This window comes from Lutra lutra, chromosome 12 (assembly GCF_902655055.1).
Source record: "Lutra lutra chromosome 12, mLutLut1.2, whole genome shotgun sequence".
NCBI lineage: Eukaryota > Metazoa > Chordata > Mammalia > Carnivora > Mustelidae > Lutra > Lutra lutra.
The window spans coordinates 817,791-842,662 of record NC_062289.1 but is presented as its reverse complement, the minus strand read 5'-3'; the positions used below and the strand labels follow the sequence as shown (position 1 = coordinate 842,662).

General features: G+C 48.2%; 1 protein-coding gene across 6 annotated transcripts in view; it reads left to right on the top strand.

Annotated features, from left to right (window-relative positions):
• The window catches only part of ATP9B (ATPase phospholipid transporting 9B (putative)), a 230,402-nt gene that overhangs the window by 77,674 nt on the left and 127,856 nt on the right, over positions 1-24,872 (top strand). For all 6 annotated transcript variants that reach the window (XM_047696257.1, XM_047696254.1, XM_047696256.1 and 3 more), the window contains 2 exons: positions 3,818-3,912; positions 16,934-17,014. In XM_047696257.1, the coding sequence (XP_047552213.1) occupies positions 3,818-3,912; positions 16,934-17,014 (176 nt within the window). The remainder of the gene's footprint in view (positions 1-3,817; positions 3,913-16,933; positions 17,015-24,872) is intronic.

The following is a 24,872-nucleotide window of genomic DNA, read 5'->3' as shown; positions in this document are numbered from 1 at the left end:
CTGGTGGAAAAAGTAGTAGGAGAGCAAGAAAAGGCCCATGGTGCGTGTAGAACAGCAGTTCCTCCGGAGGGTTGCAGGGAGAACGCGGCTAGCACGGGTGTGGACTGGCACAGACCCATTGTAGTGTTAGGACATTGTGTGAGGGGAGTCCTGGACTGGGCTCTGCGGAGGTGCATCCTGACACGGCTACCTTCACGGGTCCCGCAGACCTGAGGAAGCGGCAGCACAGTGAGCTCCTGGCGCTCGGGGCCGGCTGCAGCGGATTTGCCTCTGTGTTTTACAACACGGCTCTCCGGGCCGTCCGGTCCCCTCCCTCCGCCGTGCAGATGACGACTTGAGCGCAGCGAGGCAGCTGGACAGGGAGCATTGCCGAGCGGGGTCAGAGCTAGCGTTCAGCCCAAGACTGGCTCTTCCCGCCGCGCCCCGGAACAGGAGCCTCTCCTGGGCCTGCTGACACGGGGGACCCATCGCTCTTCACGGGGGCGGTCCGTCTGAGGCGCTGGGGGCTGAGCACTGCTGCCGCAGGCCACTAGATACCAGTAGCAGCCCCTCCCGGCCCAGGTTTGAAAACTGTGTCCCCACAAGGTTCCGGGTCCCTCCAGGGTGCAAGATCTCTCTTGAGAGGTTGAGAAACACTGGAGGACTTTGTTGTTTTCATTGAAGAGAATCCTCAAGTGTTCAGTTACTTTTCTTTTGAGAGTAATTGTTTTAATATTCTTCAGGGATCTTCCCGGTAGGAACAGATTGATTCTGTGGCATTTGACCCCACGGGGAAGAAGGTTCTACTGCAAGCCGGCACAGCCGAGAAGTCAGGGGCCGGCCCCACGTCCCCGCTACCGCCCGACTGAGGCCGGGCGTCACCCTGCAAGGGGTGTCCGCTCACCACTCATTTCCCCAGGCCGGGGGACCGGGCCTCCCTCTGCTCACCAGCTCCCACTCAGAGGCAGGAGCTCCGCCCGGTTTTGACGCGCGGGGACAAGGGAGCCCCGGCTAGTTTCCCCCGTCAGCGAGCTTGCCGGGCAGATGCCGGGACGGGCTGCCGCAACCCTCCCCTCACCCCGGCACATCTTGTCTCGAAAGTCTGGGGGTAGCGCGTCTCCGAGCGGGCTCTCTCACCTCCTCGGACTTGGCCTTCCTGGGCTCCGTACATGCCGACGGGCACGTGTCTCACCGCGGCCGGACGTTTGCGGGCAGCGCTGCTCCGGGCGGTCTCCGCACGCCCTCGGCTCCAGTCCTGCGGGGGCTCCCTCGGCGCGTGCCGGCGCAGGCGGTGAGGCCCACGGGCCCTTCTGTCTCTGCCGCGGTCTTTCAGGTCTTTTGCTCTCTCGCCCTCAGGCTGGACCATTTCTGTCCTGGCTTCGGGTTTGCTGATTCTTCTGCCCTTGGCTTCCCCCAGGGAGGCGTTCACTGTGATTACTATACTTGTCAGTTCTGGATTTCTTTTTTCTGTTTTCTCCCCCTTTATTGATTCCATTTTGTTCATGATTTGTTTTCTTGACTTTCCTTCAGTCTTTCTTCAGCTCCTGAGGATCTTTCAGCCTAGGCTCTGTCTAGGAGACCCGACACCACGTATCCTCCAGAGACAGTGTCTGTTACATTTTTTGCTCCTTTATTTTATTTATTTAAAGATTTTATTTATTTGAGAGAGAGGTGTGTGTGTGAGAGAGAGATCATAAGCAGGGGTGAGGGGTAGAGAGAGAGGGAGAAGCAGCAGACGCCTTGCTGAGCAGGGAGCCCGGTGTGGGTCTTGATCCCAAGACCTTGGGATCGGGACCTTAGTGAAGGCAGATGCTCGACCAGCTGAACCACCCAGGCGCTCCTTTTTTCCCCTTTATAAGTACGCAGTGACATGCCCTGTTTCTTTGTGTGCGCTGATTTCCGGTGAACACTGGGTGTTTTAACCTTTATAATGTGGTGACTGTGGAGGTCAGGTCCCCACCCCCAATGGTGGGTCAGCCTGAGACGCGGTCGTGACAGTCGTGGCGTTGCGGGGAAGCTTCTCGCTCACGCAGCTCACGCGGCGCGCACACACACACGTGCACACATGAGCTCGCGTGCACACACACAGGCCTAATTGGTTTTCTCCTAAGGATGGCAGGGGCAGCTCATTGTCTTGAAATGTGGATAAATCACAAAAGGAATCAGTGCTTTCTTGCAGGAACTTTCAGCAGGCAACCAGACCGATCCAAACAAGAGGCCTCTGCTGACGTTTTATTCTCGCTAAAAGCTGAGAAGGGAAGATGGACTCCCCCACTTCCTTCAGCTGGCATGTGGTCACGGGTGTGGGCCCTGAGCACAAAGGCTGCTGGTATCCAAGCAGAGCAGAGCCTGGACATGGTGCCTCCGGCAGGCAGCTGGGCAGCAGTGCTGAGGGCCCTTGGAGTATGAACTGGGCTCTGGGTGCAGGAGCCAGGGTTCCAGGTCCCGTAAGGGGAAGGGGAGACGGTTGGCCTGGACCGTGAGTGTGCAGTCAGTGACGTGCAGACCAGGGAAGGCAGGGAGGGCCTGCAGATGAAAAGTGACATGAATGTGTACCCAGAGCGGACAAGGCTCAGCTGTGGTGTCTTGAGCATGTACATTTGGGGGTAACTCCAGACCAGAGGAAGGAGTGCAAGTGATAGTAGTATTAGGCTGCGGGGTGGTGTCGTGTGGGACACCCGAGATACTCTTGGGTCTCGCAGTCGTTTACGGGGTACTTGTCCTGAGTCACGTACAGATGCTTGTGGGGCTTTCTGTGACAATTTTATGAAGGTACTTGAATTCATTTGGTGATGAAACTAATACTTTGCTTTATATGCTTGTTTTTAGCAACTGCTTCTTAAAAGTTTGATGTAATTGGCTCTTTCAAGTATGTAAAGCATGTGTGATTCAGAGGGAGCAGTATAAAACAGCCCCTTCCCACCTTCCTCCCTCTGCAGAGGTCACCCCCGTGACCACACCCACACATTCCCCCCAACCCCCTGCCCCTGGCCTGGCTCTTCAGAGGACGGTGGTACTCCCGGCACGGCATTTTGCTTCCCTCACTTACCGATGTTCACCCTGCAGATCATTAACTGTAAAAATTAATGTGTTTCTCATTTCCCTTTCTCTTTCTCCCACCCTTTCCTTTATTCCCTTCCCTCCTCTCTCCCTCCCTGTCTTGCTCCCTGTCTCCTGTCTGTGCTCTGTCCTCCATCCTGTCTGTCTTACGTGGCTGCTCGTGCTCCCCTTTTCTTCATTGATTCTCACACGATCTCTCAGCCTTTTGTTCTGACAAATAATGGTACAGGGTCATCTTGTATGTGTGTCACTTCGTGTCTTGGCTGTTCTGTCTTAGGATAGGTTCTGAGAAATGGTGTGATAGTGTGGTCAAAGGGTGAGTGGAGTTTTGTTGCTTAATATTTATTCATGTTTAGAATTTGATAGGTTCGTACGGCAGTAGATCTTACCTGTGTTTTGGCACTCTCGCTGGGCTTTCCGTACGGCGGCACACCAGATGATTTATCCGCAGAGTTACGGCGCACTCGTGGGTGTTTTTGTGTATTATTATTTTATTACTAAAACATGAATTAAAGTTAGAAATGATCAAAGTAGTTTTTCAAAAGTAAAGCACTTACTAATATTAAGCCTCCGTAGGCCAGGACACCACATTTCAGGTAAGTGACTATAGTTAGTGACCTGTATCTTCTCAGCACACTTGTTTGTGAATCAAATATATAAAGGCTTTTGAGGATTTTTGTTGATGCAGATTTCTGGACATGCCGCTGTCGTCCCCTGTGCCGCACACTTGTGGGCTTCAAGCACCTGTAACTCTGGAATCTTCGTGTCTCCTTCCAAGGTTCGTGTTTTATTCGAACTGATCAGCTTGATGGTGAGACCGACTGGAAGCTGAAGGTGGCCGTGAGCTGCACGCAGAGGCTGCCGGCCCTGGGGGTGAGTGCACTGGGGTTACATCGTCTCGCTGGTATTGCTCCTTCCCAGGCAGCTGACTTGAATGCACTGATTTTTAAAAATGCTTCTTTTACTGCTAACAAAGGGTCATTGAAAATTACGGCAGAATAATTTCCGTGGTGTCTTGGCACGTGACCTGTTCTAGGTGTGGTTTGCAGTGTTCCTGTTGGCCTGACGCTTCGGTCCTCTTTTCTTTTCTCTTGCGTTCCTTTCCCTCCTGGTTTTTACTTTTAAACCTTGCAATTGAGTAATCTTTAAGATTGAGAACTTTGGGCAGGATTACATGAGTCCACAAACGAGTGTGTTTTTGCTAACCGACTTAACTCGGTGGTAGGCTGCTTTCCATTAGTTTTGGCAGATTGTGGAACTAGATGAAATTAGCCTCCTTTTGGAGACAGGCACGTCCACTCTGCTGTTCTTGGGACAATAGAGAACCCTCTTCAATTAGGAGGAGGGAGAATGTTACTGTGTCTTGTGACCGAGAGAGAAGGAAGCGGACACTGTCAGGCACCTTGCGTGGTCTTCGCCCAGTGCCCCTTTGTTCCTGGGGAACAGGCAAGAGGTGGCATTAGCGAGAACAGTACTTACCAGATTCCAGCACTGTCAACGATCCGTCACAACACCGAGAATCTCCTAAGGCAGCTCACATCTTCTTTTAACAAAGCCGCAGTGGAGGAGGCTCTGGCCTGTTTCCAGAGCGCGTTCTGCTGTTCTGTGGGTAGCCTCTGAGTGTCCATCAGGTCAAGTTGGTGGAAAATGTTGTTTAAGTGTTGTATATTTTTAGTTGCTTTCGACCATCTGTTCTCTTAATTAATGAAGGAAGAGTTGGAAGATACACTCTTTCTCCCTGGGTTCTGTCAGTCGTCCTGTGTACGTCGAAGCACCGCTCTTGAGTCCGTGCACACTCAGAATGCTCCTACCCTGTTGATGAGCCAAACTTTGCTCGGTATTTGTGGGGTGTTCTTGGTTGTGACCTCTACTTTGTATGAATACAGTGACTCCAGCTTTCTTTTCATTGGTGTTCACACGGCCTGTCTTTTTCCGTGCTTGTGTGTTTCCTGTGTCTGTTTCTTTATGTAAGAAGTGGGTTTCCTGTTATCATAACACGAGCAGATACTGTTTTTTCACTTACTCTGATGGTTGTTGCATGTTTAATGAGTACATTTACCATAATTACCAATAATGGTTGAGTTAAAGGCAGTTATCTTGCTGTTTATTTTCTACTTGTCTCTTCCTTTCTTCCATCTTTAGATATTATTTTAGATTTTTAGTTACTACTATTGGCTCTAACCGGTAGTTCTGTTCTGTAGTGGTTGTTCTGCGGTTTCCAGTACGTGTTACTAACTTACTGTTATCTTTCTCCAAAGGGTATTATACCATTTTGTATAGAATTTAAGGAACTTGCACAGTTAGACTCCCACGTCCTCCTCCTCCTCTGTGGTGTCGTTGTGTCATATATTTTCCTCCTACATGTTGTAAGCCACACTGTAGAATATATATATTTTTTTCTTTAAAGCAGTCACACATGTGGGGCACCGGGGTGGCTCAGTCGGTCGAGCATCTGACTCGTGATTTCAGCTCCGGTCGCGACGTCAGGGTCCTGAGAGTGAGCCCTGTGTCGGGCTCTCTGCTCATTGGGGAGTCTGCTTGACATTCTCTCTTCCTCTCCCTTTGCCCTTCCCCGGCGAAAAATAAATAAATACATCTTCCAAAGAAGAGTTGTCAAGCATGTTAAGAAGGTAATAAAAAAATAAAAACCCTCTTTTCCGCTTCTCTACAGTCACACAGTTTCAGAGTCTTCTTTCCTGAGTGTGGATCTAACTTTCAGTTAATTTTTCCTTTAAATCAAAGAACTTCCTTCAGTATTCTTGTAGGAGAAACCTGCTGGATTAATTGTGAAAGTTTTTGCTTGAAAAAGGTCTTAATTTCACCTTCATTTTGGAAGAGGTTTTTAAGGGTTTTTCGGACAGTTTTCCTCGTCTCTGGCCGCGTCAGAGCGGCCCGTGCTTTCTTTGCCTTACACGGTGTGTTGTCTCCGCTGTGTCGGTCTCTTTCTCCAGGCGTTTTTTTTTTTTTTTTTTTTAAAGATTTTATTTATTTATTTGGCAGAGAGAGATCGCAAGCAGGCAGAGAGGCAGGTAGAGAGAGAGGAGGAAGCAGGCTCTCTGCCGAGCAGAGAGCCCGATGCGGGGCTCGATCCCAGGACCCTGAGATCATGACCCGAGCCGAAGGCAGCGGCTTAACCCACTGAGCCACCCAGGCGCCCCTCTCCAGGCGTTTTTAAGATTTGTGTGTGTGTGATGACTTCTTCAGGAATTGGTGTGTGTGTCTTCATTTGTCTTGCTTGAGGCTTATTGGACTTTTCTGATCTGGAGTTTCTTGTTTTTCCTCTCCATTTCAGAACCTTCCAGCCTTTATTTTCCACGCCTTTCTGCTGAAACCCTCCCTCTGGGACATCAGCAAGACGTGTGTTGTACCACTCGTCATGTCCGCCGGTCGCTGAGCTCCCTCGCTCTTTACTTGCTGTGACTTGATTTAATCCTTTCTGTTGCTCTGTTTTTGAATTCACTGACTTTGTCTTCTGAAGTATCTAGTCTTCTATTAAGACCATTCAGCAGATTTTTTATTCTAAATACTATATTTTTAATATCTGGGAGGTCTGTGTAGTTCTCTCATTTTCATTACTGTTTAGCTACCTTCCTTTCCTTCCTGATGTGTTCATACTTTCATTTAAATCTTTTTCTTTAAGTTAAATATTTTTTTCGGTGTTCATGTAAACATTAAGTCTTCCAGCATTTTGTAATACTTATTCTTCATCTGTTAATTCCATTGTCTCTGTTATTTCGTGGTATGTTTCTAGGGTTTTTTTTTTTGTTTCAAGATTTATTTATTTGAGAGAGAGAGAGTATGCGCGCGTGGGCGGGGTGAGGGTGGGCAGAGGGAGAGGAAGCCAGCAGACCCCCACTGAGCGCAGAGCCCCACGTGCAACTCAGTCTTGAGACCCTGAGATCACGACCTGAGCTGAAACCAAGAATCGGACGCTTAACTGACTGTGCCACCTGGCACCCAGTTTTTAAGTTTTTAATTATTCTTCTGTTACAGGTCACAGTTTCCTGCCTCTTTGCATGTATGGTAATTTTTTTATTGAATGTCAATATTCTAAGTGTTTGTGTTTTCTCTTTTTTCAAAACCATTGATTTTCTTAGTTTAGCAGCTTGTGAATAAACTTGATTTGTGCTTAAACTTTATTGGGGGGGCCTGGAGCCCCCTTTATTGTGATGCTGGTGTAATCCTAGTACAAGGGCTTGATCTTTCTGGCACAACCTGGGAAATTGTTGTTCAAAGGTGCCTGTAACTGGCTGGTCAGGCTTGACCTGTCCACCATGCTGTGTCATCTCTGAGGTCGGTTCAGGGTTGGGCTCTCTGGTTGCACTGTGCCTGGCCAGACCTCATGGTGCCCACCCAGGTGTGCAGCGAGTGGCCTCTTCTGTGTCCCGTCATGTGACACGGGCCTGACAGTGCCAGCGCCCGCGCATCCGCCCTCAGGCCCCTCCTTCTTCCACTCTTCCTGAGACCCACTTGGACCGCCCGTGCTTTTTCTGTCCACTTTGCTTTTCCTCTTGGGGCAGAATCAAGCTGTGCTGTCGCCGCGTCACTGAGGACGTCTGGCCTACCGTTCTCATACGTCTGGGAAGAGGGTTTCGTGTTTATCATGACATGTTCTTGCCTCTTGGCTTCCTGGTGGGGTTTGTGCCGACCCGGGGGTCAGTTCTGCTCCTTCACAGTTGTGTGTTTCTGCTTTGAGTCCTGCTCTTCTTCCGGCTCCGGAAGCATCCTCAGGGGACCCTCCAGGGCTGAGAGGTGTTTGGCAAGTCGTCACGGACTGGGGAGGGTTTCTGTTTGCTCTCGTGCACAGATGGGGGCTCCGGCCCGAGTCTTTCTGTCAGAGTCTCCTTGGCAAGGAGTCCTGAGTCACGGGCGGGACAGGTGGGAAGGCTGGCGCTGGGCGATCATTTTGCTGAGCGCGGAAGGGAGCGTGAACGAATGTGTCTGAAAGAAAAGCCCAAGCTCATGAACGAGTAAGCGCCCCCGAGGTGACGACGGTCGTGCAGAACTTGGAATGCCCGTCCATCCTGTGGTGGAGGCCAGGGCCGGGCGCCCTGCAGGGGAGCCGGTGGCTGTGTCCCACAGCTGGCCGCTGTCCTCGACAGGTGCAGGTGTGCAGGTGCACACAGTCGTGCACTTGAAAGCTGCACAGCTTACGGCGGTAAGTTACGTCTTAGAAGAGTAGTTAAAATCCCACCGTTCCCTCTGGACCGTCGAGTGTCCTCTTTGCTGTGGTCCACAGGAAGTGACATTTTATTATGCTCAATATCATGAGGATCTTTTCTTCATCTTTATTAATGACAGATGTGTATCAACTTCAAAAACAGTTACCAAGGTACAGTATATACTTCACGTAATGCTCATTTTTGAATGTTATGCTTGGTGTACTTTGATCGTGTGAGTTACTGTTTAGGTAAAGGAACTGGTAAATGAAAACATTTTCAGTTTTGATATGACCGTAAAACCAATAAGCAGCATATTCTAGAAAAAAAGGAAGTTTAAGTGAATTTCTGGTTCATTAAATTAAACTTGTAGCTTCATATACTTTGGCACATACGTATAGATTTCGTAGGAAAAAGAGCTCTCATGTCTTTATGGATTCAGGCATGGGAATTTGGTTTTTCACTGGATAGTTTACTCGTCCCCTGGCACTCATGCGGACTGCTCTGTCTCGGAGGCAGTGGTTTGGGGACATCCGGTGTCCTTCCCGGACAGCCAAGCGTCACAGTGCCAAGGAGTCAGCCTGCAGACCTTCACGCTCTTCCTAAAGAGCCAAGGAGGCCACCAAGGATGCTCTGTCCGATTTCGTGCAGCCCCTGGTCTGATGATGTGACCAGTTAAAACTGGAACAAGCTACTTGATAGTAACTGTGCCGCGAGCCTGTGGCTGGGCTTGTCACTGCTGCGCAGGCGGCTAGAAGACAGGCTTCGCAGGCGCCCATAGATATTCCGGAAACGCGCCTCTGGCTTTTGTGATCAGGCAAATTTATTAACAACAATGAGGTCACAATAAATCATGACTTGCTGATTTATTTCAAAAGATCCATATAGCAGTAAACAATACCATTTACATTTAATTAGTTTTATTGAACGAAAGGCAATTTTATTTGTAATGAACCACATGTTATGATTAAGGATGTATTTTAATGACCTTTAAGTAATGCGAACAAATGTTGCCCTTGACCTAATAGCAGAGGCTTTCCTACATTATTGAAAACTTCAGAATGATTTTTAAATTATTGTGAAAAGCTTCAAATGACAATCTCATTATTGTGCCATTATTCAGTCATTTGATGTCTAATGCACTAGATGAAACGCGTTCCTCTGAGTGTTCATGTGCGCGTAGAAATGAGGGCTGTTGCCAGAGTTGTTCCGTGTATCGAAAGGTCGTCTGTCACGCCAGAGCTTCGTTTCTTTAAAAACACTCCAGTAGGGTAATATTCGAGCGACGCAGGGTTCTCAGACCTGCCTTATCCCAGGAGTCGCTTGGCTGCTCATTGAACATGCTTGTGGTTTTCCCTGAGCCCACAGTCGTTACAGGATGTGCTTTTTCTTGTGCAAACCAGCTTGACTTAATTAACTCGAAAATAACTTTTTATTAGTTCACGTATACTCTCTAAACGGCGGTAGCAGACCCGCAGTGGCCAGCTGCTATGCTCACGCTCTATCCAGTGCAGCGTCTCTGTTCTCTGGAAAATTGAAAATTCATCAGTCTGTGTTTTCCAGGCCCTGATGAAGGTGTGTGAATGAGCGTTCCCAAGTCAAACAGACTCTTGAAGAATTTCTCGGGCAGGAATGGGGACGAGGTCTCCTTCTGCCTTGTTGGCGCTCTCTGCTGGCAGGGCCCGCCCTCCCTGTCATGGGCGGAAGTGGCAGGTGCTGTGTGGTCAGTGGTCATTTTTGGAGGTTCTGTCAGGAGTCTAATCCCTTCCTGTAATTTGGGAAGGACGTCACTCCATGTGTGAAATCCATCTCCGTTCCTGAGATCTGGAGCGGTTTCTGTTTCCTGAACCCATGCACCACAGATTAGGAGAGAAGTTTTCCCCCTCACTTGACAGCCCAGAGTTGGGTGGTCTAAGGCTGAGCGGGCAGCTGTGTCATCATTGTTAGGTGACTCTCACCTGTGTCCCCCGTGACTGGTCCCATCCCGCCATAGCACTTCTCGTTGTCTGGAGAGGATGCTGAGGGCTGCGTTGTTTGGCGGGGGCCGGACGCCCATCGAAGGCCTGGGAGTCCTGTCTTTAGCAGGAGTCGGGAAGGACAGCAGGAAGTGTCTCTGACACACCATTTCTTCCGTTAGTTTTCTGGTGACTTTCTTTGATTTCGTCAGGTACTTCCTCCTGGGTGCTGCACACGCAGACTTTGCAGTTCGCTCTGCTGGAGGATTTGCTGCCCGCAGAGCAGAAGGCTCCCTCTGGGGTTGGTAGAGCCACCACGTTCGTGAGTCTAAGCCACTTGAAGATTTGTGTGCTCCCCACTCAGCTACAGTAAAGTAGGAAATAAATGCAATGTAAACAGCAAAATAGTTGTTTTCTAGAAATGAAGGAAGCTGTATAGTTTTTAGACTGTTGCTTGTTTTCTGGGAAGGACTATTTAAGTGATCGAGCATGACCTACAGCCCGCCGTTCGAGGCTCCCACGGGCAGAGGAGATCAGACAAGGTTGGGTAAATCGGGGTGTCCAGGAGTAGAAGAGAGGAAACACAAATCTCTAATATATTTTAAGAAATCTGAGGGGATGTTACAGTCCAAACAGAAGCTATGAGGAAAGATCCCGTGGAAAGGCGAGCTCGTAGAAGACACAGTTGCCAAAATAACAACACACAGCGGGTTTGGAAGACAGACAGACTGTTTGCTTCATCTGTTGGCTTTTTAGACAGACCTCTCTGCGCGTCTTTCGTAGTTGCCAGAGATCCTAATACGTGTTTAACTGAAAGTGTGTTGTGAAAAGTTGGAATTGTGTCACTTGACATAGAACGTAAGAACCTTGTTGTTGGATGTGTCTGTTCACCGAGCCTGTCCTTTCTGCTGACGGCGCACTGTGCCCTTCTGTCTTCACCTTCATTTCTGTGCGCTCACAGGCGTCTTACGTGCAGTGTATCTGCGTATGACTTGTCCCGATGTTTTATCTGTATTTTAAGGAAAAACTGGGTGGAAAAACAGCATTTTTGTTTTTCTTTTGCTACGTATTATTTTTGTTCCTCACCATTCCCTTCTAAAGACTGAATTTTTACTGGATAATATTTCCCTTTGGCCTCAAGAGTTTATGTTAACATTTCTTGTAGTGTATGTCTGCTAATAGTGAATTCTTGTTCTTATTTATCTCAAAATAAGTTTATTTCTCCTGTTTTTGTGAAGGGTATTTTTGCTGAATATTGAATTCTTGGAAGACCAATATTTCCTCCCCATAGCACTCTAAATATTTTGTTCCACTGTCTCCTGTCTCCATTATTTCTAACGAGAAATCAGTGTTATTTTGATCGTTGTTCCCTGTGTGTAATATATATTTTTCTTTGGGTATCTTTGGAATTTCTCTTTGGTTTTTTAGCAGTGGGATTTTGGGCTTGCTTTCTTCCTTTCTTTTAAATTTTACTCATCTACCTAGGGGTTTTCAGGGCTTCTTGCATCTGTCTGGGCTGTCTGCGTATTTTGCATATATTTAGTCATTTTTTTTTTTTTTCAAATCATTTTCCTTCCCCATTCTTTCTCCACTCCTTCCAGGAACCCAATTGTAAGCATGTTAGATCTCTTGATACCTGTCAGTGGCGTGCAGCTGTATCCTTTCCTAAATCTTTTTCTCTTTGTGCCTTCAGACTCATTATCTCTTGGTCTTTCTTCAAGGTCACTGACTCTGTTCTGTCATCTCCAATCTGCTGTTAAGTTTAAATAAATAAAATAAATAAGCTAAATAAAAATAAATTTATTTCAAATACTGTATTTTTTAGTTCTATAATTTCCATTTGGCTCTTTTTCCTTAAATATATTTTTATTTTTCTGTGCTGTGGTTTCCCATTGTATATTCTGTAGGATAATTTTTCCTTTAATTCTTTGAGATACTAAAACTGCTTTGAAATTCTCGTCTCTTAATTCTTATATCTGGTCATCTCAGAATTAGTCTTTCCTGATTGAATTCTTTCCTGAATCTGGACCTTGTGTTCTTCTGTCTTCGTGTGTCTAGAGGTTGGGATGGTGTCCTCAACATTTCTAATGCTACATTGCAGACACTCTGGATTGGCTTATGTTCTTCTGAAGAGTACTGCTTTGTGTTTGGTTTTGATCTACTTGGTAGTTCACTGGGCTGAAGTTGAACTCCGAGCTCTGTCTTCCGTGCAGTTGGGGTCCTTGTTCACTTCCATCAGCTGGGGTGCTGCAAAGCCACCCTGCACGCGGGTCGTGTGGGGTCGGGGTGAGAGGGTGCCAGCGTCCGGGCTCCTCTGAGACACTCTCCTGCCTCAGGTCTCCACCTCCTCTGCTGCTCTTTAGCTGCTGTGGTTACTCCCGTCTTGGGCCTCTGGGTCTTCATGCCTTCAAGTCTTTGATTTTCTAAAGGTGGTAGCCATGCTAAAACATTCGTTCTGAGGCAAAACCCAAATGAAACAAATAACAAAAGATGAAATCGACAACTATTAAAATGGTAAACTCTCTGTTTTGGGGGACCTTTAAGACCACCCCCAGTTTTAATGATTCCCTAGGAGGACTCCCCACACCAGGACTTAGCACATAGTTCTCCTCATGACCATGGTTTATTCCACCGACGGGATGCGGGACACAGATAGCCCAGTGAAGGCGCTGGGCTGATTCTGGAGGAAGCAGGGGGCATGGCTCCCGCGCCCATCCCGGTGGACTCCCACAGGACTCACTGCATCCCTCCGGCAGCCGTTACAAGAGCACAAGTGAGGTGGCTCCTGCTGCGGAAGGGCAGGAGAGACCATGGGGCGTTCCTCTCTCAGGTGCACGCGAAGCTGCCAGACTCCGGGAAGGAAGCAGGTGTTCGATATAAGCCACGCTGCTTGAGTAAATCGGTCAGGCACAGGCGGTCTTTCTTATCTGGGAATGGTGGGAATGCTCCTGCCATCCCCATCTCTAGACCCCACCCGAGGGCCAGCCTTGCTTGTGAGCAGGCCTTTCTCAAGTCCGTGCTCCTGTTTCTGCACAGCCCACTGCCTTGGCCCAAGTGTCTTTACAGGAGAAGTGCTAGCAGCTTTGTTGTGCTGGGACCTCACTCAGCCGGTGAGACGAGTCTGCAGGCCTGCCAGGCGTGCCCTGTAGAGGCCCTGGCCACGAGAACAGTATTGTCAACCACTCACCACAAAGTCCAAGTGATAAATCCAAGCTGCCAGGTGTGCTCTAGGCCGGGAAGCCCTTTCGAGTCTCAAATGCCAGGCAATGGCAGCAGGAGGGTTTTCTGCTAGACTGGAGAGCCTGCCAACCGTTGTGAGAAGCAAAGGTGACCTCCTTCCTCTGGTCCTCCCCAGTGTTGTGCCCCCAGGAGTCCTCACGTTGTTGGCCCAGACTTTCAGCTCAAAGGATTTTATCCAGGAAGCACAAAGCATTTAGGATGCCTGGATGGCTCAGTCAGTTGAGTGTCTGACTCTTGGTTTCGGCTCAGGTCAAGAGATCGAGGGATTGAGGGACTACAGGGTCATGAGATCGAGCCCCACATTGGGCTTCACACTTGATTGGGGGGGGGTGGTCTGCTTGGGATTCTCTCTCTGCCTACCCTCCCCTGCTCGTTCTCTCTTGCTCTTTTTGTCTCTCTCTCCAATAAATCTTCCTTAAAGAAACACAAAACATTTTTTTACAGGAAATTATTTTTTTCTTTAGAGAAAGGTAGTGTGTATGTGGATTGCGGGGGGAGGGGCCGAGGGAGAAGGAAAGAGAGAATGTCATGAGCTGAGTGCAGGGCTTGATCTCGTGACCCCGAGAGCACGATCGGAGCTGAAGTGAAGAGCCAGACACTTAAGAGACTAAGTCAGCCAGGCTCCCGTACAGGAAAACGTTTTTATACAAATTAATGCCGAAGATCATCATGTTTAGGAATTGGTCAGGACGAGATCTGAATCTTCGGCCCATTTCAAAACAGCTTCATGTGCCCACCTCCGCTTTGTCCCCATCACTTCTCTGGGGAGTGGCCCAGAAGAGATGATTTACTTTCTGGAGCAGCAACACCTAGGAACCACACTGCCTCACCGTAAGGCGCACACACGGGGCAGGTGAGGGACACGGGTTCAGGAACGTGGTCCGCTGTCGCAGACTGCTGCCGGTCGGGACTGCCAGCCACAGGTTAATGGCAGCCAGGCGCTCCCGAGACAGATGGGGCTGCGGCGGGGTCACCAGCATGGTGAGGGCCTCCTCCCTCGTGCAGCGTTGGACAGGGGTCTCGTGTTGGTACCCAGAGCATTTCAATTTCATAGCGCCCGGCAGAGCGTGGGCCCTTGACTGTGGGTGGCTCGGGTAACTCAGGGGACCCAGCCAGCAACCAGTTGTTTTAGTGCTTAATGTCCCTCCAGGGGGTCTGAATTCTTGTACCTGTTGCCGGTCCCGGCTCCGTGTGTGAGCCTGTTCCTGCATCAGCTTGGCGCTGATCCTGCCATGATTGCACGGTGGGGAGAGGGGGCCTGTCTCTCATGACACGCTGGGAAGCCCACTCTGTTCCGACACCAGCTTGGCCTGCCGTCCACAGCTTTACCCTGCTGTCCAGTGAGCTTGCATCTGACGAGCTCTTGTCTCAGTGGCTGGGTTTCTCCTTCTCTGCTAGTTTTTCTCAGTAGTCACTAGATTGTCGCGGCCAACCCGCATTTGTATGACGGAATATTCCTTATCTTCGAGAAGTCTCCTTCCCTTGCCAGCGGAGTGTCTGCAGTGGTTCTCAGTGGACTTCGGGTGCCTGTTGTTACTGCGTAGATTACTGCGGAAGTGCAAGGGGAGTCCTCATCTTTGGTCAGCGAGACTGGAAATGCGGGCAGCGCAGGGGCCAGGGCCCTGCGGCATCAGGCTCTTGGGGGTGGGCTGGCCGTGGCCCTGGCGAGGAGCACGGGGGCACAGCCAGCTGGAGCTCTTTACCTCCTTGTTGGTGTGGGTCTTGTTTAAATTTCAGGCCTGTAGTAAGGACAGATTTCTTAAACTTTGGTATAACGCTCTATTTGCCCAGCTTTCTGATAGCCAGTTAAGCATATATTTTTTCAAAAACGACTGAAATATCAAGAACTAGAGACCTCTGGTAGTTTACCCTGCAAGGCTCCAGGATGAGTAATCTCCGTTCGTGGATGTGACTCACCTGCTTAGAGCGTCATTCACGTCCACATGGATCAGTTCGGAAAACACAGGAACATATTTAGACTGTGTCAGATTTAGTCGGTCACTCTCCAGCCGCCTCCCTGTGTGAACTCAGACGGGCTTTCTCCCTGTGTGCTTTGGAGTCTCCTAATGTTGGTTACACGCTGGTCGCGGTAGGACGTGTGGGATCGCCGCCGCCCGGAAGGAATGGGAAGTCACTCACCCATGGGCTGCCTGGTGGGCAGCGTAGTCAGAATCCCGTGTGGGTGTTGGTGTCGTTAAAGGCCACACAGATGAGGAACTTTTGAGTATTATAAATTCTTTGTGATCTCCTGGTAAAAATAATCATGCCCCATTAAATAATTAAAATTTGTAATCAACGCATTTTCACTTATTATAACATTATTTTGATAAAATTACATAGAGTTTTAAAGAAGATGTGGTCCATATATATACAATGGAATATTATGCCTCCGTCAGAAAGGATGAACACCCAACTTTTGTGTCAACATGGACGGGACTGGAGGAGAGGATGCTGAGTGAAATGAGTCAAGCAGAGAGTCAATTATCACGTGGTCTCACTTCCTTGTGGAGCATCAGGAATAACACGGAGGACATGGGGAGATGGAGAGGAGAAGGGAGTTGGGGGAAATCGGAGGAGACGATCCATGAGAGACTGCGGACTCTGAGAAACTGAGGGTTTGGGAGGGGAGAGGGGTTGGGGGGATGCGTGAGCCTGGTGGTGGGTATTAAGGAGGACACGTGTTGCATGGAGCACCACGTGTGGTGCATAAACAATGAATTCTAGAACATTGGAAAAGTAAAATTACAATGTTAAAAATACTTAAAATTTCTAAATCAGCAGACGTACTTTTATAAATTTTCTTAAAATAAGATGTTTAAATGTCATCTCTGGGGACTTACTGTTGAAGCGTTTATCTGTTGCCTGTGAATGGGGTGACCTAAACCTCTTTTTTTCTACTCTAAAGCTAGTTCTGGGAAAGTTGCTCTGAAGTGTGTGGTTAAAGCCTTCCCATACGATTTCATAAACTGGATCGCGGGGATGTGGTTCAGGCTCATGGGAGAAATGCAGTATGTTCATGGCTTTAAGGAAGTAGATTGTTTATAGCATATACAGTCGCCTTTAGAAGAAAAAACACGCAAATAAATTGAGGAATTTGCTGAATTGTTTTATAGAACTTAAGTAGAATTGTGAGGATTACTTAAATTCCACTGAATTCTTGGGTATCTGTGGAACTTCCAAATACTCCTGTCATACACGGTATGACAAAAGTCCATGAGGTGTGCCCCCACCTTTAAGCTTGGACTCTGAGGCAGCCCCAGGCAGTGTGGCATTTTGGAGCGTCCCCCAAGAGCTCGACACACACCTGTCATTCCGCAGCAGACTGTTGGAACCAGGAGAAATTGCCACACCTCTGTTGAGCTTCAGCATGATTTTCCTTAGTTACCTTCCATCCTAACCTAGTGCTGGCACACAAGATACAGGGTCACCAACCATCACTTTTGGTAAATAACATACGAAAGATATTCGCTGGTGACTGAAAAATTCCCAAGTAGTTTTGTCTAATTACCATGTAATTCACTCTGATGTTCTCTGTTGCAGGACCTTTTTTCAATCCGCGCTTATGTTTATGCTCAGAAGCCACAACTGGATATTCATAGTTTTGAAGGCACATTTACCAGGGTAAGTTAAATCTTTTGTTAAATACTAATATATTCATTGTGTGCATAAGTTAAAAACAGTAAGCCTTAAATTTGAATAAATGAGAACAGAAGCTTTGAACTGAAAAGGGAAAGCCTAGAGCATGTTTCCCACCCTCAGTCTCTGTGGGGCACACTCGGTGCCGTGTTTTCGTTCAGTGGACTTACTCCGGAAACGGTCCTTCTCCCTGAAAGTCTTAGGAGTCAGTAAGGGGAAGTACCCTTGCTAGTCCGGTGTGAGTTGGGATGGTAGTGAGTACACTGTCACGGCCGTGTCGTCTCCTGATCTGGGCTGACCGGGTGGCTGTGCGTCTGCTCACGTACACGTGTGTGTTTTGTGCCATTCTTGGCACCGTTGTCGTGTTTCGCTACAGCTTGACATCCCTTCTCCCCGATGACTCCCCGGTCAGTAACTTGACTGTAACAGCGTATACTGATTTTATAAATGCTTTATGATACTTAAAGGGTTTTAGTATGCGACTGTCGTTGCCTTTTAGTTCCTGCAGATTTCTGTCGGGCTGTCTGCTGCATTTCCCTCTCGCTCACGGACCAGGATGAACGAGCAGTTGTCATCATTTGAGAAAGCGCCTGCTGGTGCTGGATCGTGAGCACATTGTGGGGCAGTGGAATGAGGTGCCTGTAGAGGAGGTGGTCGTCAGCCACGGCTTTGTGACTTTATTGTTACGGGTGCTTCAGTTACAGTGCGTTCAAGGTGCTCATGGAATTGGTTTCTATGAGGGAGACGGCGCAGTGTATAGTGAGTTCTGGAGAAAACCCAAGGTCTGTGTGTTTGTGTAAAAATATTTATGAAAAAGAGCATCTTCTAATTAAAGACAATTTAGTATATTTGAGAAAAAACCTTACCAAAGGGCTTCCTTAGTAAGAATAGTTAGGAGTTATTAACTTAGGGGGCGCCTGGGTGGCTCCATCAGTGAAGCGTCCGCCTTCTGCTCGGGTCATGATCCCGGTGTCCTGGGATCGAGCCCCGCATTGGGCTCCCTGCTCAGCGGGGAGCCTGCTTCTCCCTCTCTCTCTGCCCGCTCTGCCTGCTTGTGATCTCTCTGTTTCTCTGTCAAATAAATGGATAAAGTCTTAAAAAAAAAAAAAAAGTTACTAACTTAGCCACTATTAACGTTTTAGAATAGTACTTTCCTTCTTCCGTGCTGTTTCCAGATTTCTCTTGCTTATCACCTGCTGAGAGGTGGAAACGTCTGCGTGTGTGTGTGTGGTGTCCCACTGAGTCAGTGCGAGGGAGCAGGAGCGTGGCTGAACACAGCCAGGCTGCAAAGCCCAGTTCACGCAGCGCGTGACCGAGCACGGGACAGTGTGAGACGTGTGTGCGTGGCCGAGCGCGTGCGGCTGTGTGTGAGTGAGCGTGCAGGTGCTGGGGAAGGGCAGCCCGGCTCCGTCCTGGAGGTCTTGTCAGAAGAAGAAGCCATTTCAGGGTTTCCAGCTTGGAAGAGAGGCTAATATTGGTTTACGTACAAGAGTCGTCTAGACCTCTGGTCTGCTTGGGGTGAAGGCAGTCGCCGGCATTTGCCCGCGTTCCCACTGCCTCCCCAAACCGCGCGGACCAGGTGCGGGGGTAGCTTGGCCACCCAGAGCTCGCGCACGCAGCACATGTGGGAGAGAGGGAAGGCGGCGCGCTCTGGTGTCCGTAAGGGAGGCCGAGCAGCGCCGCGGCCCAGTCGGCTCCAGAGCCACGAGGGGGTCCGGGAGTTGTCTCAGGGTTGGGACCCGGTCGAGGCTCTGGAGTTCACGGCAGTTAGGTTTGCCTCGTGTGAATTACTGCACGTTCTCAACAGGTGCAGGCCCCCGCCCGGCCTCGCGCGGCCTCTGTTTGCTGTTCCTAACAGGATTTTATTTCACTCCTTCTAATCCGCTCATAGTGAGCTCTGCATTACTTTCAGAGAAAAAGCTTTATTTTTGTGTACGTCTTTCAGACCAGAAGGAAAGGAAAAGCCATGCGAGGGAACGGGTCTGTCACTGGAAATGTGATTCATCAGTTCAGCTACGGGATGTCAGGTGAGCGTCTGAAGGAGTGACGCTGGACGCCTGGGGGCTCCGTGGGCGAAGCCTCTGCCTTCGGCTCAGGTCACGATCTCAGGGTCCTGGGATCGAGTCGCCCATCGGGCTCCCTGCTCGGCGGGACTCTGCTCCCTCCTCTCTGCCTGCCTCTCTGCCTGCTTGTGATGTCTGTCTGTCAAGTAAATAAAATCTTTAAAAAAATTAAAAAAAAAAAGAAGTGACACCTGCGTATATTCCTCTTCTAGAGTATGAGCTACGAGACAGAGAATACACGTTGTATATCAGCCCAAGTAATTAAATAAGAATCAGAGTAGATTAATTCAGGCGTCCTGTGCCGGTACGCGTGTTACGTACTTTGTTGCCTGGGCAGAGTCTAATTACGCACATTGTGGATAACGTCTGCTTCTGCTTACCTCGTAATGTCACGGTCACCTCGGCTGCTCACTGTATGACGTTCTGAGTAAGACAAAGGACTCATATTATTACTGTTATTATTGATAGAATTGATTTGCTTATTATTCAGGACCCAGTAATTCTCCCTGAAGTTTAGAGTTTAAAACTAGCCAGTTTTGAAATATCAGCCATGTTCCTAGGCCTTTAACATCACCTTCCCGTTTAATGTTCTTCATTGCGCGTTTTGCTGTCATTTCTTCTGCAAACCGTAGCTCATTCATCAGTGTTCAGGTCTTCTCCGATCCAAATACCCCCTTTCTAAAAAGCGTAGCTCTCTTCTTTGTTAGGAGGGGTGCACTGTTGAGAAAATAGCTTCAAATGCTTTTGCTTTCTCCCTCCCCGAAGCAGATCTCATCTGCAGACTGTGTAACATTAAGCAGAAGGAAACCCAGAGACAGAGTTACTTAGAGATCATTTCTTTGCCATCTTCCCAATCTTTATTCTGTACTGTATGAGATTGGTAAAGAGCTATCTTTTACAATAATTTTCTTGATATTAGAAAAAGTGTAATGTTTAAAGTCCATCATTGTTATTACAGAATTGAAAAGAAACTGCATACTGTGTTCCTTCAATACATAATTGTGCTAGAAAGAGACAAATTGGGTTGACAGGATTAAATAGTGGTAGAAAAGTAATGGGAGAACCAACTTAAATTTCTGAAACGAAATTGTATTGAACCTTTTATTTGCAGTTTAGAAAGCCTTATAATATGTGTGTATTTAACGTATTTTAAAAGATTTTATTTATTTATTTTAGAGAAAGAGAGAGAGAGAGTGCCCAGGTGGGGTGGTGGGGGGAAGCGGAAGGAGACGGAAAGACTCTCAAGGAGACCCCCGCCAAATGCAGAGCGAGGCGCGGGGCTCACTCTCGTGGCCCTGAGATCATGACCTGAGCCGGAATGAAGAGTCGGATGCCTAATGGACTGCTCCACCAGCTGCCCCGCGTATATTTTTTAACGTCTTATTTTTTTGGAGTTTGACACGTGGGGAAATGTTATACTAAAGGATATGCATTAGTCATGTTGAAATGTCTGTATGTAGGGACCCCGCGGAAGAGTTTCAGACTCATAACCTCATACTCATTTGCACTTTTGTGGTCACTTGATGGGCAGCTGTGAGCAGGCTGTCCTAGAAGGGTGCTCCAGAGGCTTCGAGTGCGGCCGGCCACTGGCTTCCTGCGGAGCGCAAAGAGAAGGGGCGTCCATGTGTTTCTACTCTGGTTTACTCAGTTCTCAGCACTTACAGGCGCCTGCTCTGCGCTCGGTGCTCTGAAGGTCTCGGTCAGCACCATAGTCACATAGCGCAGTCGGGCAGGGAGAGGAGCATGGACGTTGCCACGATACATGAAAATAAGTCAGAGTTCATGTTAGAGAATCTTAGTATTTGTTTCGTACTTTTTTTTTTTATTTTTAATTTTTTTAAAGATTTTATTTATTTATTTGACAGAGACCACAAGTAAGCAGAGAGGCAGGCAGAGAGAGAGGAAGGGAAGCAGGCTCCCCACCCAGCAGAGAGCCCGATGCGGGGCTCGATCCCAGGACCCTGAGATCATGACCTGAGCCGAAGGCAGAGGCTTAACCCACTGAGCCACCCAGGAGCCTCCTGTTTCGTACTTTAAATGATAAGCGTGTGAGTCAGCAACTGGCAGGTTTTTATCCAAATTATGCACTCCGTTTGCTGGGTTGTGGCTGTAACTCCTAGATTCACAGACACCTGGGAGATAAGCCATGTGGACTGTGTCTGTGTCTGGGAAGTAGGAGTGAGTCTGCACAGCTTGTCCTCTGTCCAGCGGTGATGGTCAGAGTTGGATTCTAAGACTGTCGTTCCGTGGATCAGAAGTTAGACTTTTCCGTTCAGGTATAAACAAGTACAAAACATGATGCATAGAGGCCACATAGTTCTCTCTTGACAGTTGATGCTTTGTTCTAGAAAATCATAAAAGTCAAAGGGAAAACTCCCGTTTTCTTGGATTATTTATTCCTCAGGCAATTGTTACCTCTTTGCTTTTCTTTATAAAGAGAGAGACCAAATGACAGCTCCCTGGCCCGGCATTTTCCCGTGGACGAATCAGGGAGCGGTTCTGGAGCACCCGGGGCGTGGTGCTGGAACGACCTTCCGCGCGGTGAAGGCTGACGATGGCGTGTTAGCCGCTGTGTGGGCCCTTGATCTGACGCTGGGCTGTGACCACCGCTGGCGTGAAGCCGTGTAAAATAACGTGGCTCGTGATGGTCTTACCTTCTGATAGAAGCACTGATGTTACTGTTTGCACTCTTCCCTTCACACTGTTTCCCATAAAGACGTTTTTATGGGGATGGTGTGAGCCTTTTTTTTAATTAACTAAATAAATACTTTTCCTTAGTATTTTGTATATCGATGCCGTTGTGTAATTATCAGGAGGTGCTTCCAGCTCCGTGCGGCACGGTGTGTAACATACTTTACTTGACAAGCTTTATGGAAGCCGTCAGCTGGGAGGGCCTGTGAGGTGAACAGGAAAGCGAGTGTGTCTGGCAGCAGAGCTCCGGCTGTACGCGTGGGCGCCATCCGTCCACAGACCCCTGTCGTCGAGGGCCGTCTGTGGAGCTCCTGGACTATGAGACCCAGCTGAAGAGTCCCACGCGAAAGACCTCCTTTTCTTTTCCGTTCTCTGAAACCATCGCACTTCTGCCCGCCCGTGTGTGTGCTGGTGGCACGCTGCGTGTCACCGTGTGTGTCCCTCTTGGGCTCTGGCACTAGGCCAGGGACGACTGCAGTGAGAGGCAGTCTCAGCTCTCCTCGTGGCGCCAGTTTCTAAGGCGGGCTGTGGGCTCTGCTCGGTGTCGAGTACATGTTGGAAAGAGTACGGTGAGCCCTCCTCTTCCCACTACCTGAGGCAAGTTACCTTAAGTACATCCTTCTCTTCTTAAAATGAGTTGACTTCTAAGAAACAGCACCCACCTGAGTTTTGAACACTGAATGGCGTCGCCGTCTCCAGATGGACGAAGCCCGTCTCATCCGTTGAGTGACAGCTTCCTTTCCAGGGCGCTCTGACGGCCTCGTGCGCAGCTGGGTGTGGCCCGAGCAGGTACCTGCTGGCCGTCCAGTGCTTGGAATCGCGAGTGTCTCCTGTCCACGAGGCAGCTGTGCGCCAAGCCCTTTCTTTGAATTCCGTGTAAATTACAGCATTTCACGTGACCAGTATTTGCGATACTAGTGGAAATATTTTGGAAACTCGTCAGGATTGGTTTAGATGTTGTGCCTCACAGATAAATCAGAGAACCAAGTATCTAGCAAGTGTTTTCCAAGTAATTAGCAAAAATGGCCAGAATTTATATCGTTTCAAAATGGTTTGATGAAGGCGCCTGGGTGGCTCAGTTGGTTAAGCGACTGCCTTTGGCTCAGGTCATGGTCCCGGAGGCCTGGGAATGAGTCCCGCATCGGGTTCCCAGCTCCACGGGGAGTCTGCTTTTCCCTCTGACCTTCTCCTTGCTCATGCTCTCTCTCGCTGTACTCTCAAATAAATAAATAAAATCTTTAAAAAAAAATTTGGATTTCTTTCTTCCTTCCCAAGATAGTTTTATTTCTCTTTGATCTTAAAATACAACTTTCCATGGAGCAGTCATCGTAGGAGAGAAACGCATGCCACTCGGGACAGCAAAGTGTTTGGTGCGTGACAGACATGCGGCCAGTAAGCCACCACACCTGAAATCTGTCCTGCTCCAGGGGCCGGGCTCTGGGCTCGTGGAGTTCTTATTCTAGAAACACTCCATAACCAAAATGTCAAGAATGCTGTATAGACCATGACTTCACATCCAGGCAGAAAGTTCCCAGATTTGATGTATTTTAATGTTTAAATGTACACATTAAGCTGTAAAGAGGAAGCCAGAGTGTGTGGTTACTGCTGTTGAACAGATAGTGATGTGTGGCCGTGCCTGAGATCTGTACACAGTAGTTCGTAACCTACAGCTTCTCTGTGAGCTTTTTTTTGATGAAAAATATCTAGTGTAATAATAATTTTAAAGAAAAATTAAATACAAATGTTGCCTTTGCAGAGATAGATATGTATTAATTTTAAAATGTTCACAGATACACTCTTTTCTCCTGTGAATATATGTACATTTGAAATGCAAAACCTTTGTCCTTAGCAAAAGGTGAGGAGAGGATATTCTGTGATAGCCACTAGATAGAGGTTGATGGGTTAACTTATAATTTAACTATGATACTATTTCATACTTTTCTGGGAGTGCTGTGGTGTTATTAAGTAACATATTGAAAGACATAATTTTAGTTTGCTACCTGAAAAAATTAGAACATAGAGTGGTTTAATGCACATTTAAAATTATTTTATTTATATCAAAGTTAAATATCTTTAAAATGAACTGATTAAAGGCATTCTTTCCACTTAAAATTTCATTTTTTAAAGTATTCCCATATGCTTTATAATTTTTTCCTTTTGTTATGGTAAAACGCATGTAACATTAAATTTGCCATCTTAAACATTTTTAAATGTATAGTGCAGTGGCAGTAAATACATTACATTATGTTGTGCGGGAATCCCCCCATCCACCTCCATACTGTTTTCATCTCATAAAACTGAAACTCGGTCTCCCTTACCTGCTCCTTGAAGCCCTTGGCAAGCACCATTCTCCTTCCCATCTCTGCGGTCGTTTGGGCTGAGTACCTCACGTAACTAGAATCACACGGTGTTTGTCTGATGGGGACCGGCTCGTTTTCCTCAGCACCGTGTCCTCGGGGCCGTCATGCTGCCGCACCTGTCGTGGGTCACTAAGACTCCATTAGATGCGTAGGCCACCGCTGCCCTCCAGTCATTCGTCCGTGGACACTGGGTCACCTCCATGCGGTAGCTGTCGGGAATCATTCTGCTACGAACACGGATGTGCAGATATCTGTTCGAGACCCCTTTCCGTTTTGGGGGTCTGTACCCAGAAGTGGAATTTATGGATCAAATTGTAATTCCATTTTCAATGTCTTGAGGACCCGCCCTACCGTTTTGCACAGCGGCTGCACCATTTTACGTTCCCACCAGCAACGCGCAAGGGCCCCGTTTCTCCGCACGCCCCGTGTCCCGTGTTCCTGACCGTTGCCGCCGTCCTGTGTGCGGTGGGACCTCGTGGTTCTAGCTTGCAGCTCCCCGATGATGGGTGATACTGAGTATCTTTTCATGTCATTTTTGGCCATTTGTGTGTCTTTGGAGAAATGTCTGTTCAAATCTTTTTCCCATTTTTAAACATGTTTTGTGGTGGTGGTGACTTTCAGGAGTTTTCTTCATGTTCTGAATGTTAATCCCTTGTCAGATCTATGATTTGCAGACATTTTCTCCCATTCTCTGGGTTGTCTTTTTACTCTGGATAGTGTCTTTTGATG